The sequence below is a fragment of the Elgaria multicarinata genome, chromosome 21 (genome assembly GCF_023053635.1).
Source record: "Elgaria multicarinata webbii isolate HBS135686 ecotype San Diego chromosome 21, rElgMul1.1.pri, whole genome shotgun sequence".
NCBI lineage: Eukaryota > Metazoa > Chordata > Lepidosauria > Squamata > Anguidae > Elgaria > Elgaria multicarinata.
Genome location: NC_086191.1, coordinates 5,778,625 through 5,794,671, shown reverse-complemented (window position 1 = coordinate 5,794,671; position 16,047 = coordinate 5,778,625). Strand labels below are relative to the sequence as shown.

General features: G+C 48.0%; 2 protein-coding genes across 4 annotated transcripts in view; one reads left to right on the top strand and one right to left on the bottom strand.

The window, feature by feature from the left end:
- The first annotated feature begins 4,699 nt into the window (after positions 1–4,699).
- PSMB4 (proteasome 20S subunit beta 4) overlaps positions 4,700–16,047 on the top strand; it is a 242,579-nt gene continuing 231,231 nt past the window's right edge. For 2 of the 3 annotated variants that reach the window (XM_063145806.1, XM_063145807.1), the window contains exons 1-7: positions 4,700–4,845; positions 5,962–6,168; positions 8,775–8,921; positions 9,399–9,480; positions 9,635–9,751; positions 9,928–10,016; positions 10,594–10,611. In XM_063145806.1, coding sequence (XP_063001876.1) covers positions 4,733–4,845; positions 5,962–6,168; positions 8,775–8,921; positions 9,399–9,480; positions 9,635–9,751; positions 9,928–10,016; positions 10,594–10,606 — 768 coding nt within the window. In that variant the 5' untranslated portion in view covers positions 4,700–4,732 and the 3' untranslated portion in view covers positions 10,607–10,611. Of the gene's footprint in view, positions 4,846–5,961; positions 6,169–8,774; positions 8,922–9,398; positions 9,481–9,634; positions 9,752–9,927; positions 10,017–10,593; positions 10,761–16,047 lie in introns of those variants that run through there. The other variant, XM_063145805.1, reaches the window with a different exon arrangement.
- POGZ (pogo transposable element derived with ZNF domain) overlaps positions 13,044–16,047 on the bottom strand; it is a 42,215-nt gene continuing 39,211 nt past the window's right edge. Inside the window, exon 19 of the mRNA XM_063145801.1 lies at positions 13,044–15,926. Within this exon, the coding sequence (XP_063001871.1) occupies positions 14,342–15,926 (1,585 nt within the window). The 3' untranslated portion in view covers positions 13,044–14,341. The remainder of the gene's footprint in view (positions 15,927–16,047) is intronic.

Below are 16,047 nucleotides of genomic sequence, written 5' to 3'. Positions count from 1 at the left end.
TAGATGGCCCATCCCTTAATTGGAAGCAGGAAGGAGTTCAACAGGGTAAAACCCAAGGCGCAACAGAATCAGAAGAAACCCCATATTGCAAAATCAATTTGGTTTGGTTCTTCTTCAAACAGCGCAAGATTTAAGGGGCAACGGTTAGAACCCATTTCACAGCAAAGAGATATTCGAGGTGCTTTTCCAGTAACCGCTTATTTAGACATATTTCAGTTAAGCAGGGTAAGGGGGTGGGAGCAGGCGAACGGCCTGACAGACAGCGCTGGTCTGTAAAACAGCGGCCATTTCACACCCCTAACCCAAGCAAACAGCGTTGAGTTGGAACCGGCAGAAAAATAATATTCCTGTCTTCTTCACTAGCTGCATTCCAAAAGCCCAAGTGTCTGACTTTAGGCCCCAACCAAAGAACTTAGTAGCAAACCAGCCATCCAAAGCCATTCCAGTCAATAGCAGAAGGCTACAAAAACGTTGGGCGCAGTCCAATGGTACTCCTACACAGAGTAAACCCATTGAAATGAATGGGAATCATCTAAGTAGGACTACCATTGGATCCTGCCCATTAGATTAAAGGCTGCAATCCAATACAGGCCTGGCAAAAAGGGCTATTGAAGTCAGTGGGACTTACTTTTGAGTAGACATGTATAACAACACTCTTAGACACCTTCCCCTGACCTGCAGGTATACTTGGCCTATCCTAAGTGTTGTGGGGATGTGGGGGAGGGAGTTATCATAGAATCATAGAATAGTAGAGTTGGAAGGGGCCTATAAGTCCATGGAGTCCAACCCCCTGCTCAACGCAGGAATCCACCCTAAAGCATCCCTGACCGATGGCTGTCTGGCTGCCTCTTGAAGGCCTCTAGTGTGGGAGAGCCCACAACCTCCCTAGTTAACTGGTTCCATTGTCGTACTGCTCTAACAGTCAGGAAATTTTTCCTGATGTCCAGCCGGAATCTGGCTTCCTGTCACTTGAGCCCGTTATCCCGCGTCCTGCACTCTGGGAGGATCGAGAAGAGATCCTGGCCCTCCTCTGTGGTTCATGTTTTCTGGTCCCAATGCATTGCTCTATGGATGTTAAATATCAAATCCAACTAAGAAAGGAACCTCTAAAAAAGGAAACCGAATATACTTGCTTATCGTTATAGTTTCTCCGATCCAATTAATAGATGTGGGAAATTCTGTGGTTGCCATTTGGATGTAATTGGGAACCCTCTTTAAAACTAGATCAGGTATTAAATATTTTAGATATGACTTAATACCCTAAATCGGCTTCCACAAACCTGGTGTCCTCTGGATATGTCAGACTAGAACTAGAATTGCCTGGGGATGATTGGAGCTGTAGTCCAACACATAAGAATGTAAGACGAACACTGCTAGACCAGACCAAGGGTCCATCTAGTCCAAAATTTTGTTCACAAAGTGGCCACGGGAAAACCACAAGCAGGACATGAGTGTAGCACATCCAGACGGCAGCAGGTTCGGATACCTTAAGTAAACATAGTCTAAATATTCTGCTATAGTAGAACGGTTTATTTCTCAGATTTAGAACGATGCAATAAACACCTATTTTGGATAGATGCTGAATGTTCCCAATACCTATTTTTAGAACAGGTTCATTCTGCTCACATTCCAAACTGTGTCTAAACCCAGAACCATCAATACTTTACGCCTTGGGTCTTGTGGGCGAAAAGAGAACTATTCTTCCTTAGTATTGATTTGAACACCGACTTCCCTTGAAGTGATGCCACCAGAAAACGAACAAATATGGTGGCCCTGAAGGGTCAAAGAGTGGGGTGGCAAGACGAAGCTGTGTCCCACTTTAATTTCCAAAGAGAAGCAACAGTATACTTGCCATTAGCACTCCCTAAAAAAACATATTTTCTCCGATTTAAGTCCTATTGGCTTTCATAAGTTAACTTGCACATTTAGGATTGCAGCTTACTTTAACACTCATTTATGATTTAATTATCATTCGCGTATGGAAAGTATAATAGCCAGAACCTTTGTTGGCGTCCCCAGACAGCTTATTTGACGGTGGCAGTTAGTATCACAAGTGTTCTGAGCAGTGCCAAGCGATGCTACGCATAGCTGATCAAGAGTGAGCACACTGAAGTCATTATACTTGCAATTATCAGGAGCAGGGCCTTCTGTGTGGTGGTCCCAGAACCGTCACAATACACCTATCCCCCATGAATGTGTTTTATTCCACTTCAAACCCATCTAAGCTTGCAGTCATCACATCTTGTCACAGGAAATTCTATGTGTGTCAAGAAGTCCGCCACTTGTTCCATGGACAAGTCATGTTCTAGATTTATGAGAGGGGGGAAAACTTTCTATCTACTTCCCCCAATTCAGATATGATTTTATACACCCTTATCATATATCCACTTTTGGCAACCACTCCTTTGATCCCAATTTTCTGCATTAAATCCCATTTTCCCATCCAGCCCCTTTTAATAAAATCACTTTCTATTAATTATCTACCCAGATAACTCAATTGTCCAACTAATTTAAATCCCCCTACAATTAATTACCTTCACCATTGACTATACTTCTAAAAATAAAATTCTCATTTTAAAACCTGCAATTTTATACCCGCTTAAACACAATGGGACTCACTTCTAAGTAGACAAATATGAGTGCATACATAAAAATATTTTTAAATGATCAGTCATCTCTAAATATAGTCCCAAATTAATATCATAGCCAGATCAGGCGAAAGACATAGGAGCAATTTCTTCCAAATTCATTACCCACCGTGCCCCAAATCAATTAACGCCATTAATAATTGATTTTTGTTTGTTTTTATTTATTTATTTCATTTATATACGGCCCCATAGCCGAAGCTCTCTTCTCTTCTCTTTGTGTTTTAAAACTGCTTTACAACACAATCCTGTTTTAAGTCCCATTGGGTTCAAAAGTATTCAGAAATAAGTTCCATTGGGTTCAGTGTGTCTTACTCTCAGCTTAAGTAGCTATCACACTGCAGCCTTAACATTTTATGTATATTAAGGGTTAGGACCTTCTAATTATATTCCCTGAACTTTAAAAGATCTTATTAATAGATATTGTACTCCTGGGAGAGCATTTATTTATTTATTGCTTCCAAAGTTCTAAACAGTATTTTTGTTTTATAGATCCAATTTGTTTTAAAATGCTTTTCTTTTTGAAATCCACCCCAAATTTTGTTATTAATAGCATATACATGCAAGAAAGAGTTACACGGATCAGGCCAAAGCCCTATTCAGCATTTTGTTCACAGAGTAGTTAACATTCTTAAGAGATAAAAATACCGCCCCCCACCCAATCTAATAGCAGGTATTGTGGGAGGCTGGAGAGGTGTAAATTATTTTTAAGTTTAACCCCCCCCCCCCCACAAATTCCTTACCTCCCTTACAAGATCCTACCCAAAATCAATTCTTTATCTTGTTTGTTATTTTGGTTTTATGGCTCTAATTTGTTTTTAAATCATTATTTTTTAAAAACTATGTCATGCAGGAAATTTCTTACTGGATGGCACAGAAACACTTGTTACAAGATAAATACTGTAAAATACTTGCCACTACACTAAAAAAAACCTTTCTATAAAGCCCCTCTTAAGTGAGCACATTCAAGATGTTGTTTTTATGTTCTTGATGGTTTTAAATTTTGTACACTTGTTTTGAATGTTCACTGTTTTTCGCTTCTGTAAACCGCCCCAAGAGCTTCGACTATGGAGAAGTATATAAATGTAACAAAATAAATAAATAAATATTATCTTCCCACCCCAAATCGATTCTTCTATTTTGTATTTGGGTCTTATACTTCCAAAAATCCCTCCCCACCCCAAATTAGCCCAGTGCCCTCTATGTAAGACCTTAAATTAGTTTATTCTCCAAAATTAATTAGTCCTCTTCCTACATCCCGCCTCCTTTATTTTCATTTCAGCTTTCTGATTTCCTATTTGCATATATATAGTACATTTAATTGCAATCCTCTTCTTTGCATGTGTAATACTTAATCCTAAATCTTTCCAAAAACATTAGATGGCAAACTTTGAATAGATAAACAGAACAGCCACACACACCCCGACTACATAAATTCCTCGTGAGTTTATTCCCCTAAATCCATTGCCTTCGCAACCCCAAAACTATTCCCACCCCCTTCCCAGCGGCGCTGAACCCTCACTCCCTCCCCGCCTGCGGCTCCACCGCGGACTGACCCGAGCGTCGTCGGGTGCTTGAACCTCCCTCCACGACGTCTTAGCCACGCCCCCTTCTCGCGAGAGCACGCCAGCGTCGGCTTCCGTGGCCGCTCTAGGCGTCCGCCTCGGTCGCCGTCGGCTTAGAAGATAGCGCGCTGCTTCCGTCATAGACCGGAAGTGTTGGTATCCATCCCCGCGACGGCGCACATCGCTATAGCACTAGCTTCATAGAGCCGCACTCAAAATGGCGACGCGTCGACGTAATCTCCCTCCCCCCCTCTCATTCCAATTATTACGTTCAAATGGTACAAACAAGAGGTATTTTTCCTGCCTCTTTACCTGCTGCGCCCGATATTATTTAAAACACTTTCTTAAAAAAAAAAAACCACATAACTTCGCCACACACAATATGGCGGCTCCTCCCGCCTTTCCGCTTCCCCGTACGGCTCGCCGCTGAGGCCAAAAAGGAACCTCGCGCCCCGCGCATGCTCAGTCCTGCTCCGCCGCTTCCTGCTCAGTGACTAAGCTGCTGCTGTTTGTGCGGGGAAAATGGAAGCACCGTCGCCGTTTTGGGCTGGGGGTCCCGCTCCGGGGGCGCTTTACTCGCCGCTTTGCCCGACCAACGGATCCGGGGCCCAGCTGGAGGGAGTCGCCAGGACTCTGTAAGTGGGGAAAGTGGGTTGGCTGAGCCCCCCTCCCCCGAAATAGGCCTTTAATGACGTCACGGTGGGCCATGACGTCACGGTGGGCAATGGTTAGATATGGGTTTTTGGATGGGGGGGAAGTGGTTAAACTAAGCAGAGCCTATTTGTGTCTCCTTGCTGGACTACAACTCCCATAGACCTCAGCCAGCATGGATGGTAGCGATGGGAGTTGTAGTCGAACACACTTGGAGGACTCCAGGTTTGGGGGCGAGGCTGCCTCTGAGCACATCAAGAAGCCGCGCAGGGGCCCCTCGAAGGCGGAGGCGGCTTTCAGAGGGGAGAAAGCGAAAGCGCCTGAGGCCGATCCTGGGTCTTGGAGTTAGAAAACTGCCAGATGGTTCAGGCTGACCCCGGGTGTGTGCTGGGGTACAGCTCAGAAAGGAGCCACTCAGATGATCCAGGGGCTGGAGCGTCTCCCCTGCGAGGGAAGGTTGCAATGGCGGGGTTGTTCAGCTGGGAGAAAAGGAGGCTCAGGGGAGACAGGATAGATGGGTGCAGAATGATGCCTAGGGTGGAGAACCTGGACAGGGAGACTTCTTTCCTCCCTCGCCCATAATACTAGAACCCAAAGGGGCTCATCCCATGAAGCTGATGGGTGGGAGATTCAGGACGGAGGAAAGGAAGCACTTCTTCACACGGCGCAGAGTTAAACTACGGAATTCACCACTGCAAGATGTAGTGATGGCCACCCATTTGGATGGCTTGAAAAGGGGGTTGGATAAATTCCTGGAGGAGGAGGCTATCCATGGCTACTAGCCCTGATGGTTGTGTGCTACCTCCAGTATCGGAGGCAGTAAGCCTGTGTGCACCAGTTGCTGGGGAATACAGGTGAGAGGGTGCTGTTGCACCATGCCCGGCTTGTGGGTTCCAGTGTGAACAGAATACTGGTCACAATGGACGCTTGGCCTGATCCAGCAGGACTCTTCTAATGTTCCTATCTCCAAATGTACTGTAGCCAGCATGGCCAGTGGCCAAGGACGCTGGAGTAATGTCATCTCCTGGTTCCGATGGGGACCCTGCTCAGTAGGGAGAACCACAAGCTAACCCTTCCTCTTTTCTCTCCCCTTCCAACAGGAGCCCCATGGTGACTGGCACCTCCGTCCTGGGGCTGAAATTTGACGGCGGTGTGATCATCGCGGCCGACATGCTGGGCTCCTACGGGTCGCTGGCCCGCTTCCGCAACATCTCCAGGCTCATGAAGGTGAACGACAGCACCGTGCTGGGAGCGTCCGGCGACTACGCCGATTTCCAGTACCTCAAGCGAATTGTCGAACAGATGGTGTAAGTCTGAAGTCCACATGCACAAAAAACAGGCGTTGGCCTGAACCACAAACCGTATACTAGACAAGCAAGGAGGTTAAGGTTTCAACAAAATTTTATAGTAAAATAGAATGCTTGGCCAGACGCATTTCGACTCAAAAGTCTTCTTCAATGGCCAGTCACTTATATATATATTTTGTAGTGACTGGCCATTGAAGAAGACTTCTGAGTCGAAATGCGTCTGGCCAAGGCAATCAAGCTGTATTTTTAATGTGTATGTACTGTATATTGTAAGTGTTCTATACTCTTGATTGTACACTTCATTCCATTTTACTGTAAACTTTTGTTGAAATCTAGCACCTTCACCTCCTTGCTTGTCTAGTAAGTCTGAAGTTCCCCAAACCATGGGGAGGGAAATCATCTACAACCCATGCCTGATGCCTACAAAGGCTACCAACCCATTTCCTTAGGACAGGGTTCCTTAGGATTTCCTAACGCAGGAGAATGCAGCCTGGTACCTACAGAGATTCATGACTGAAACTCCCTTAAGTCCCAACCAGCATGGCCAACTGTCAGGGATTAAGAAGGACGCAGACAAGCTGGAGCGTGTTCAGAGGAGGGCAATCAGGATGATCAGGGGTCTGGAAACAAAGCCCTATGAAGAGAGACGGAAAGAACTGGGCATGTTTAGCCCGGAGAAGAGAAGATGGAGGGGAGACATGATAGCACTCTTCAAATACTTAAAAGATTGTCACACAGAGGGCCAGGATCTCTTCTTGATCCTCTCAGAGTGCAGGACACGGAATAACGGGCTCAAGTTAAAGGAAGCCAGATTCCGGCTGGACATCAGGAAAAACCTCCTGACTGTTAGAGCAGTTCGACAATGGAATCAGTTACCTGGGGAGGTTGTGGGCTCTCCCACACTAGAGGCCTTCAAGAGGCAGCTGGACAACCATCTGCCAGGGGTGCTTTAGGGTGGATTCCTGCATTGAGCAAAGGGTTGGACTCGATGGCCTTGTAGGCCCCTTCCAATTTTTCTATTCTATGATTCTATGAAAACGTCTGGAGGGCAAAGGTTACATTATCCTGCATTAGGATGTTTTACTACTGTTCCCAGCTTCTACAACCCTTCTCACCTTCCATACCCTTTAGTGCTGATATGTCAGCAAGCTACCCACCAAATTGTAGCCTCCACCGTAGCCTGAAAACAGTAGCTAAGAGGGCCGTTGCAAGAGAGAGAGCAGCTAGGATTCCCCTGCCTAGTCTCCCAGCTCTTGTGTCAACCCGAAAGTAAAAAGAGGTCGGGGGGAAAACCCCGCAACGTTTGCGTAATTGCAAACAGTTTATTTTCTTGCTGTTGGTTTTAGATCCGTGATTGGAGACGTCTCCACAGCTGTAAGTTTTGTTGGTGAGAACATGCAGCTTCCTTGCGGAGCTGTTTGTGAGGGTTGTAAGCGTTCCTCTTCCAGATGCAGCGAGGCGCATTCCTGCCAAGGAGCTGGGCAAAGCCTTAGAGTCTGGACCACAAACAATAATCTTCAGCCTTTAGGGAATACAAAGCATTTGAACTATATGGTCGCAGTCATAACTATACCAGCCCTAGGAGGTAGGCCACTATAGCTAAACCCTTATCGCAGGGGAGGGGCGGCGGAGAAGGCAGCGGAACAGTTTCACAGAAAGTCAGTATGAACTGGGCGGGGTGTACTCTGCTCCGTGTCTTGGGCAGTGCGCCAGTGTGGAGTCAGCTTTCACGCCCTCGTTTGCTTCAGCTCTTGGACCTATCAGCACCATTTAGCGCATCCTCTTTTCAGAGAAAATTCACCCCGCTATAACCATTCAGGCGGAGCAGCCTTTGTAACCTCCTCACCCTCATTTACCCACCGGCAGCAGGCTCCCCTCTGGCTCCAACTTATGAAGCTGGCCTCCTCTTTTATAGAATTGGGGCTGTGGGACTCCCACATGTTGCTCACGGCTCAGCTAGGCTCTGGCAGCTTCATGCTCTGATGTACAAGGTTGCCAGTGCCGGGTGCCGTAGAGACGTGGGGGTAGAGTGGCTCCCTTGTCCCCATTTCCTTTGGGTCCTCCAGTGGAGTCTTTCCAGTTGGGCGCCAGGCTGCATTGTAACGCCCGCCCGGTCTTCTCCCAGCCCGATGCCCTCGAGACGTTGACCTATGACTCTTTATCAGCCCCAGCTGGGATGATGGGAGTTGTAGTCCAGAATCTCTGGCTTGGAGTGCTAGGCTGGGGAAGGCCACTGTTTACTTATGGAATTACATTATTTTAAAAAAAATATTACGGGTGGAACTCTTAAAAGCTGTAGCCCTTCGTAGCTCTGTGTCCTCGGGTCCTGTGCTCGTCAGCTGGTCAGGCTTTGAACGGCCAAGGTTCTTGAACCCAAGCTGGTGAAGCCTCCCGGCCCTTGTAATCTCTCTTTCGGCCTCCCCTCAATTTGCAGTCTCCAGATTGGGCCAGCAACTCCCGTGATCTCTCTCTTGTTTGTTTTTCCGGCTGGGGGATGCTGGGAGTTGTGGTCCCAACACATCTAGAGAACCACCAGGTTGGAGGAAGGTTGATGTGAATGTGATGTGCAAGTCGGGCGGTTCTAACGTGGCTTTGCAACCCTCCAGGATCGACGAGGAGCTCTTGGGAGATGGCCACAGTTACAGTCCAAAGGCCATCCACTCCTGGCTCACCCGGGCCATGTACAGCCGCCGGTCCAAGATGAACCCTCTCTGGAACACGGTTGTGATCGGTGGCTACGCCAACGGGGAAGGGTAAGCCTCAAAGCCAACTTGGGTGCCGTCCCCTTCACAGCCCATGATCAGTCTGGGGTAGCTCCAGATGAGGCATCAGTAGAGCCCCTGCCGGATCCGACTGAAGGCTTCGCTCATCCAGCATCCCACGTACCCACACTCCCCAAACCAGGTGCCCCTGGGAAGCCCACAAGCAGGACATGAGGGCAACAGGACCCTCCTGCCCATGTTCCCCAGCAACTGGTCATTTAGAGGCAGCATGGGTGGGCTTAGACAAATGTTGGACTTCTCCGCAGGTAATTCACATTCTCCTCCCATCACCTTCTGTTGCTGTCAGCAGGCGACCGGGAGGCAGCCCCAATCCAGCATGACCCCCGTACCGAACCGTGAGCCCTTCAGATCAGATGGAACGAAACATCCCACCAAACTCAGCAATTTGGGTGGGTGGATTCTGTTCCCTCGGGACTAAAGCCCTCCCTCCCCGTCCTCTTCTCTCAGTTTCTTAGGTTACGTTGACATGCTTGGCGTGGCGTATGAAGCGTCTTCCCTCGCCACTGGGTACGGCTCGTACGTGGCACAGGTGAGCAGTTGGGCAAGGCGGCGACGTAGCGCAGACTGGCGGAAGAAGTGCTGTGGGTTCTGATCTTCTGTCTGTGACGAGGCAGCGGGTCTTTGGGTCCATCCCAGCTCCCATGGCCACGCCACTGAGGATTCTCTTTCTCTCCCTGTTGCAGCCGCTAATGAGGGATGCCCTGGAAAAGAACCCCACCCTGTCTAGGCAAGAGGCTAAAGCCCTCATTGAACGCTGCATGAAAATCCTCTACTACAGGGATGCCCGCTCGTTTAACAGGGTAAGATGCGGAGAGGGAAAGGGAGAGGGGCCATCAAGTCTGGTCTCTACAAAGAATGTGCACTTCCAGACCTTCTGCCAACCTGTTACACTCCTCCCCCCCGGGTTGTGGGAAGGCCTCTCGGAGGAAAATACACCCGGAAGAGGGTCTGATGTTTTCACTCTTCCCTCTCTCAGTACGAGCTCACCACGGTCACGGAGAAAGGCGTGGAAGTCGAAGGCCCCATCTCTTCGGAGACCAACTGGGAAATAGCGCATCTCATCAGGTGGGCACTCCACGCCTGGAAGAAATTGTTTTACTGTTTAGCACAGCGTAGCCCCAAGCGTTGGCCAACCTACTTAGCAGTCGAAGAGGTGGTCTGCTTAATTGGGAGGGGAGGGAGCAAAGGGCCTTTCTTGACCCTGTACCGCCTGGAGCATAGATTAACCCAGTACCTGGCCAAGCTGTAAAGAGCGAAGATTCCCACCACCGCTTCCCTCTAGCGAAATGTTGGTTACGTGGAACCTTGGAAAGAGGGCGCACCTTTTCAGGCGTGAGGTAACGGTTCCCAGTAGCTTCCAATAGCACGGACATCTACCAGGGAAGGCCACGGTCCAGCCCTTCCACCAAGGTGGCAAAACCCTTCTGCCGACGACGTTCTGCGTCTAGGATTACCTGTTTGTATCCTAGTATTACTGAGGCCAACAGATAGAATAATTTCGTGTTCATAAGGGTCTAAAACACTTGTCTTTTTAAAAAATTAAAATACAACTTGTTTTCCATGACTAACATTCCCAGACATCCCTGCTTATTGATTAGACTGGAGCCAACCTAATTTTTCTCATTTTCTTTTTCTCGTGTAGTGGCTTTGAATGAAACTGGAAAAAAAAACCCATGGGCCTGCTACTTGTTGCTGTTGAGATATACTCCCAAGTTCTTGTAATACTGTTCAATGCCCAAGACCTCCAATACTTTTTTGTGAAACTTTTTTGTGAAACGTAATAAATGAGGTTTAAGACTCTTGTCTGCATATTATGGTTCTTGTACTGGAAAAATTATGGTAATTTTCTAAATGGATCATTATTTCAGCTGGAAGTTTCCTTTTGCCTTATATCAGGGGTTTCTCTTACTATAGAATCTCTAAAGCATTGCTGGTTTATAAAGTTTTGGAGCCAGACTACCCATTTGGAATAATTTTGCAGTGTGGTGGTGTAAGGACTATCATTTCAGAATGTGAGGAGGTGGGTTGCATTTTTGAACGGTCCTTCCCATCTAAATAAACAAATCCTGCACCTAGAAAAGTAGCACATAAAGGAGGAATGTAAAGCCTAGAGCCTGTCCTTGACGGCCTAGTTTTCTACATGCATTTTTGTTTTGTACGGATTGCAACCATTCAAACATGCAATCCCTTGCCTGTGAACTGAGGGCCAAGGTAAATGTGACGTTTCAATTGTGTGAATGTATTGTTTAAAAATGTAAATACATGCGGAAGCCCAATCCACATCAGGACCACAGTAGGGGGGAAACTGGGCCATGATCTGGATTGAGCTCTCTGCCGATTTACTTTTTAAAAAATAAATAAATAACACAACTGCTAATTTAGTGAATGTTGTCACATCCAGTTTGGGCCTGAAAGGTACAGTTCCAACAGAGCTGGTTCCACAACTCTGTTCTGAATCTCTGAACTTTAGACAGCAAATGGCCTCCTTTATATTCTGCTAGTTTGACAGTTAGTTAACATACATACATGTTGAAACCTTCCATAGCTTGGGATAATCTCTCATGACTCCAGTGAGGGAAGCTGAAGCTAGCAACCTGATGCGGAAAACAAAAATCAGCCAAATTTTTGCCAACCGGTTAGTAAAAAAACATCTTGTCAAAAACACTGTGGCTGCAATACTGATTTCTGAACGTGTCTTACGATTGCATAGAAATTTTTACACCTCCGTCTCTAGTTTTGAAACTCAAGAGTCGATATTTCTCTATTTACTTACCCCAAATCAGCTTGCTTAGCTCTGCCTAGCAAAAAGAGGCAGGCACAGTTGGATTTTAAGCCCTTTTAGAAACAATCTTTAGAGGACAAGGCAGAACATTTTAAATTATTACGTCTATGCCTGCTTCTACCAGGGTATTCTCAAACTGCTGGAAGGTGGGGAACCACAGACAAGACACAAGCAGAGCTAGCCAGCATTACCTAGCTTGATATTCCTTTTTTACCCTGTTTAGCACGTGCCTCACATCAAAGAGCTATTGGCTGGTTATAGTGGGCTGGAATTTATGAACTGGTCTTTGGAGGGGAAGGGGCAGTGTCTTGACACTTTGGATGCAAGGATTGGGGCCATCTGGCCTTTCTGGGCTATTCCTGGTCTGATCTTGCATAAGACTGAAAAACTCAAATGTTGCCAGTTAAGCTGGCTGAGCCAAGGAAACAACCTAGATTAAAACACGTGGTTTCTACTTACCTACCTACAGGAAATTCCAGCTACCCCACTAAAGGTGCTGGGTCCTGAGGGCACCCCCAGAACAGCCTTCTCCGTTCCGATGCCTTCCAGTTGTGTCGGACTACAACTCCCATCAACCCCAGCCATGTTGCCTGGGGACAATGGGAGTTGCAGCCTGACCTACCTAGAGGACAGCAGCTTGAAGAAAACTCTTACCTGAAGAACGGAACTGTCCTTACTGGAGAAATTACAAACGGAGGGCTTGAAAGGGTTTTGAAAACCTTTCTGCCCTCGAGGAAGAATCAAATAAAATACAATCGAAGTACTACGGGCATAAATGGGACAGCGATGGAAGGAAAGCCCCAGATTTTTTTGGGGGGGGGGGGAAAGAGGAAAAGATTGCAGCACTGCAAGGCACATTTAACACATTCACCCTGGGGTGGCGGGAATCCACTATTTAACCTGCACCATTAATGTGTATGCAAAAGGTTAAATTAAAGTGCATTAAAAGACGTTTAAAAAATCAGCATTTGTACTTAACCTGCATCCTTCAGGTTGCGGGATTAACGTCCTCTCCTTCACCTCTCCAGATGGCTAAATTGGAAGGACAAAGCTCTTCTGGCCCTACAGATAGCCGATGGTCGTTTCATTCCACCTTCAAGAACTCAAAAATTTCCTGCTGGAGAAATCCTTATGTCCTCCCCGACAAGCGGGGCAACCCCCTTACAGTTCTCCACAATAAAAACGCGTGTTTATAAATCCATTTCCCTGGCTTTATTAAATGTTCCACATATGTACATTTTAAAGATGAACCATTTACACGTCAGCCCACCCTACTTCCTGCTTTCCTTGAGTCACTGGGGGGTGGGGTGGGGTGGGGTGAGGGGTGGGTAAGGGAGATTTTCTTGAAAACCTCAACGGAAAGAACAGAAATGGTGCTGAGGTTGGGTGGGTTCCCACTTTTGTCATGTCAAAACGCTTCCGTTATTTAGACCGTAATACGTTACAATTTTTTTAAAAAAACTCTCAAACATGCAAACAGTAGAAAAAACATCTTTTTTTTTTTGTCTCCATTTTTTACGCTGGCAGTGAAAAATAAAAACAGGAAAAATTGCCCTCTTTCTGTGTGTGTCTGTGCATGTCATCGCTGGGGTTCGATTGGAGCACTCCTTTCAGGGAACGTAGTAGTGTCTTGATGTCATAGGAGAAAGCAGATTTCAGCAGCTATCGATAGTTTTTTTTTAGAAAAGAAAGTTTTAAATGGTCCATAAGAGAATTCGCTCGAAACCAACCGCCCAAGGAAGTTTCCTGCAAAGAGCTTAGATCTTCCATAGTCTATGTGTTAGCAATTCAAAAGCAGCAGGTAAACTGATAGGTTTCTCCAGCGGAGACAGAGAAGCCCATCAACCGTCAGGAAGTCCAGGTAGCTTTCTACAAGTGGATCTTTGCTCAACCTTCCTTTTCAAAGCACAGTACCGCATAGTCCAAAGATCCATTTGCTGGTGTCGAACAGGAGAAATCCACACACTCCCCCTGCCTAAGTGAGGATGCCTGCATTTAATTGCTGTCTTCTTTTTAGTAGGAAATCTCAAATTTCAGGGGGCGGCTATAGAACGCATCACATGTTAAAGTAATCATTCATACCTTAAAAACAAAGGTTACCCCAGAAATCTTGGTTTCTGGCTCCAAGTGTTAAAAGAAAAATAATCTTGTGTTAAAACAATTTTTTTTAAAAAAGAGACTCCGAGAGATTCATTCATTAGCTACATAATGGTTTTCCTTGTCTTCCAGAAAGGTCACATTGATGATGTAGTAGAATTAAAAACCTTTTGCACAGTATAAAACAAGAACAAAAACAACAACCAGAAACTATAATACACTGAGGTAAAGAAAATGCAAAACAAAAAAAAACCCCAAATAATAAATTCACCCACAATATATCTTCAGAAATTACCAATAACAGTGATTTAAGCAAAACAAAAACAAATTAAGCACGAAAAAGGGGGAGGGGGGGAAGAAATAAATGAACAGCATCCATGGTTATTAGTCTGCGTGTTCACCTACTAATCTCCTTCACCCACAAATCCACAGGGAAGTGAAAATGGTCTCGTCCAACGTTGATATTTCTGTTTGTGTTTTTAAAAAAAGGAGAATGAATTCTTCTCTGTGCTCAGATTTCCATCAGATCCAGATCCGCGTCCTCAAAGCCGTAGAAGGATTCCGTCTCGCTCTCTCCCTCGAAGAGCTGGTGGAGGATCTCGGGGTTGGCGGATTCCTCGCCCTGCGCCCCGTCCGGCAAGTCAGCCTCCTCGTCTTGGGGCTCGTGGCTGAGCTTCAGCTGCTCTTCCAGCAAGGCGATCAGCTCCTCCTGCATGTCGGCGTTGCGGGTGGGCGTGTTGGCCGTGCCGTCGGGGCCGGGCAGCACGCTGGCCACCAGGAAAGACTGCTGCACCAGCTCCGGGCAGTCGCCAATGACCTCCAGCGCCTCGGCCAGCCAGCACAAGACCAGCTGGAGGAGGATGTCCGAGTCGCACGTGGAGTCCGCCATCTCCTTGGCCTGCTCTTTCCATTTCTTGTGCACAAAGTTTTTCACGGTCCTTTTGATGCAAACCTCCAAGGGCTGGATTTTGGAGCTGCAGCCGGCCGGGACGACGGCCGGCAGCGTGCTGGAGGAGCTCAGCACGGACAGGACTTCTTCCGAGAGGTGCGTCCGGTGGCAATCCAGGACCAGCATGCCTTTGCTGTTTTGGCTCTCTATGTGTTTGTGCCACACCTTGGAGGCCCAGACGTCCATGATCTCGTCGTCGCTGTAGCCGCTCTCCTTGGCCTCGAGGACGATGGTCTCGGGCACGTTGGCCGCCTGCTCCACGCGGCCCCGGTAGAAGACGAGGGTGGGCAGGACGCTCCCGTCGGCCAGGATGGCCAAGACCACGTCGCACCAGGGCTCCCCCGTGCCCACCGTCTGCAAAGCGTTCTCCTTCCGGTCGTCGCTGCACAGCACCTCCACGTCCAAGAAGAGGGAGATCTCGTCGATGGCCGCGATCATGGAGAGCGGCAGATCCTGGGTGTGGATCTGCCGCTGCACGAACTCAATGAAGCAGCCGGCGTGGCCCTCCACGTCTTTGGGGAGCGGGTGGGCCACCGCCCGGCGGTTGTGCGTGCTGAGGTTGTGCCGGAGCATGAAGCGGACCGCCCACTCGTAGGAGATCTTGAAGCCGCCCTCCAGGGACCGCCCGATCTTTGTGGCCTTCTGGAAGAGGGTCTCCTCGTTGACCGGCAACTGCTGCTCGCGCTGGGTGAGGACCCACTCCGCCAGCTTCTCCTCGGCCTCTAAGCTCAGGTACTTGGCCTCGGACAGAGAGGCCACGTTCTCCTCCTGGAAAGCCTGGAACCTCCTCAGCCAGCGCCGGATCCGCCTCGGGGGGTTCTTGAAGTGTTCCGCCGCCTGTTCGGTGTTACAGCACAAAGCAAAGAGAACCACCCGCAGCTTCTTCACGGAGAGCTGCTCCTTTTTGCTGACGGGCTCAGGCACTTCCTTTGCCGGCGGCTCCTCCTCCGGGTCCTCGATGTGCAAGCACTCGTCCTCCTGGGCCACGGCGGGAGGCCTTTTGCCGGCCTCGGGCACCTCCTCGCTAGGCGCCTCCTCGCCCTTCTCGCCCTCGGGCGGAGGAGATGACGCGTTCACAGTAGCAGCTTTGCTTGGGGGGTAGTTGGAGGCCGGCGCTTTCAGGCCTCGGTCGAAAGGCTGAGCGGGCCTGGATGGGGAGGAAAAGAGAGAGACCGGGTGGCACCTTGAGAAAAGGAGGAACAAAGCAACGGAAGTCCCACGCCGGGATGGGGTGGCAGAAGAACAGAATCTGCCAGATGAGAGATTGG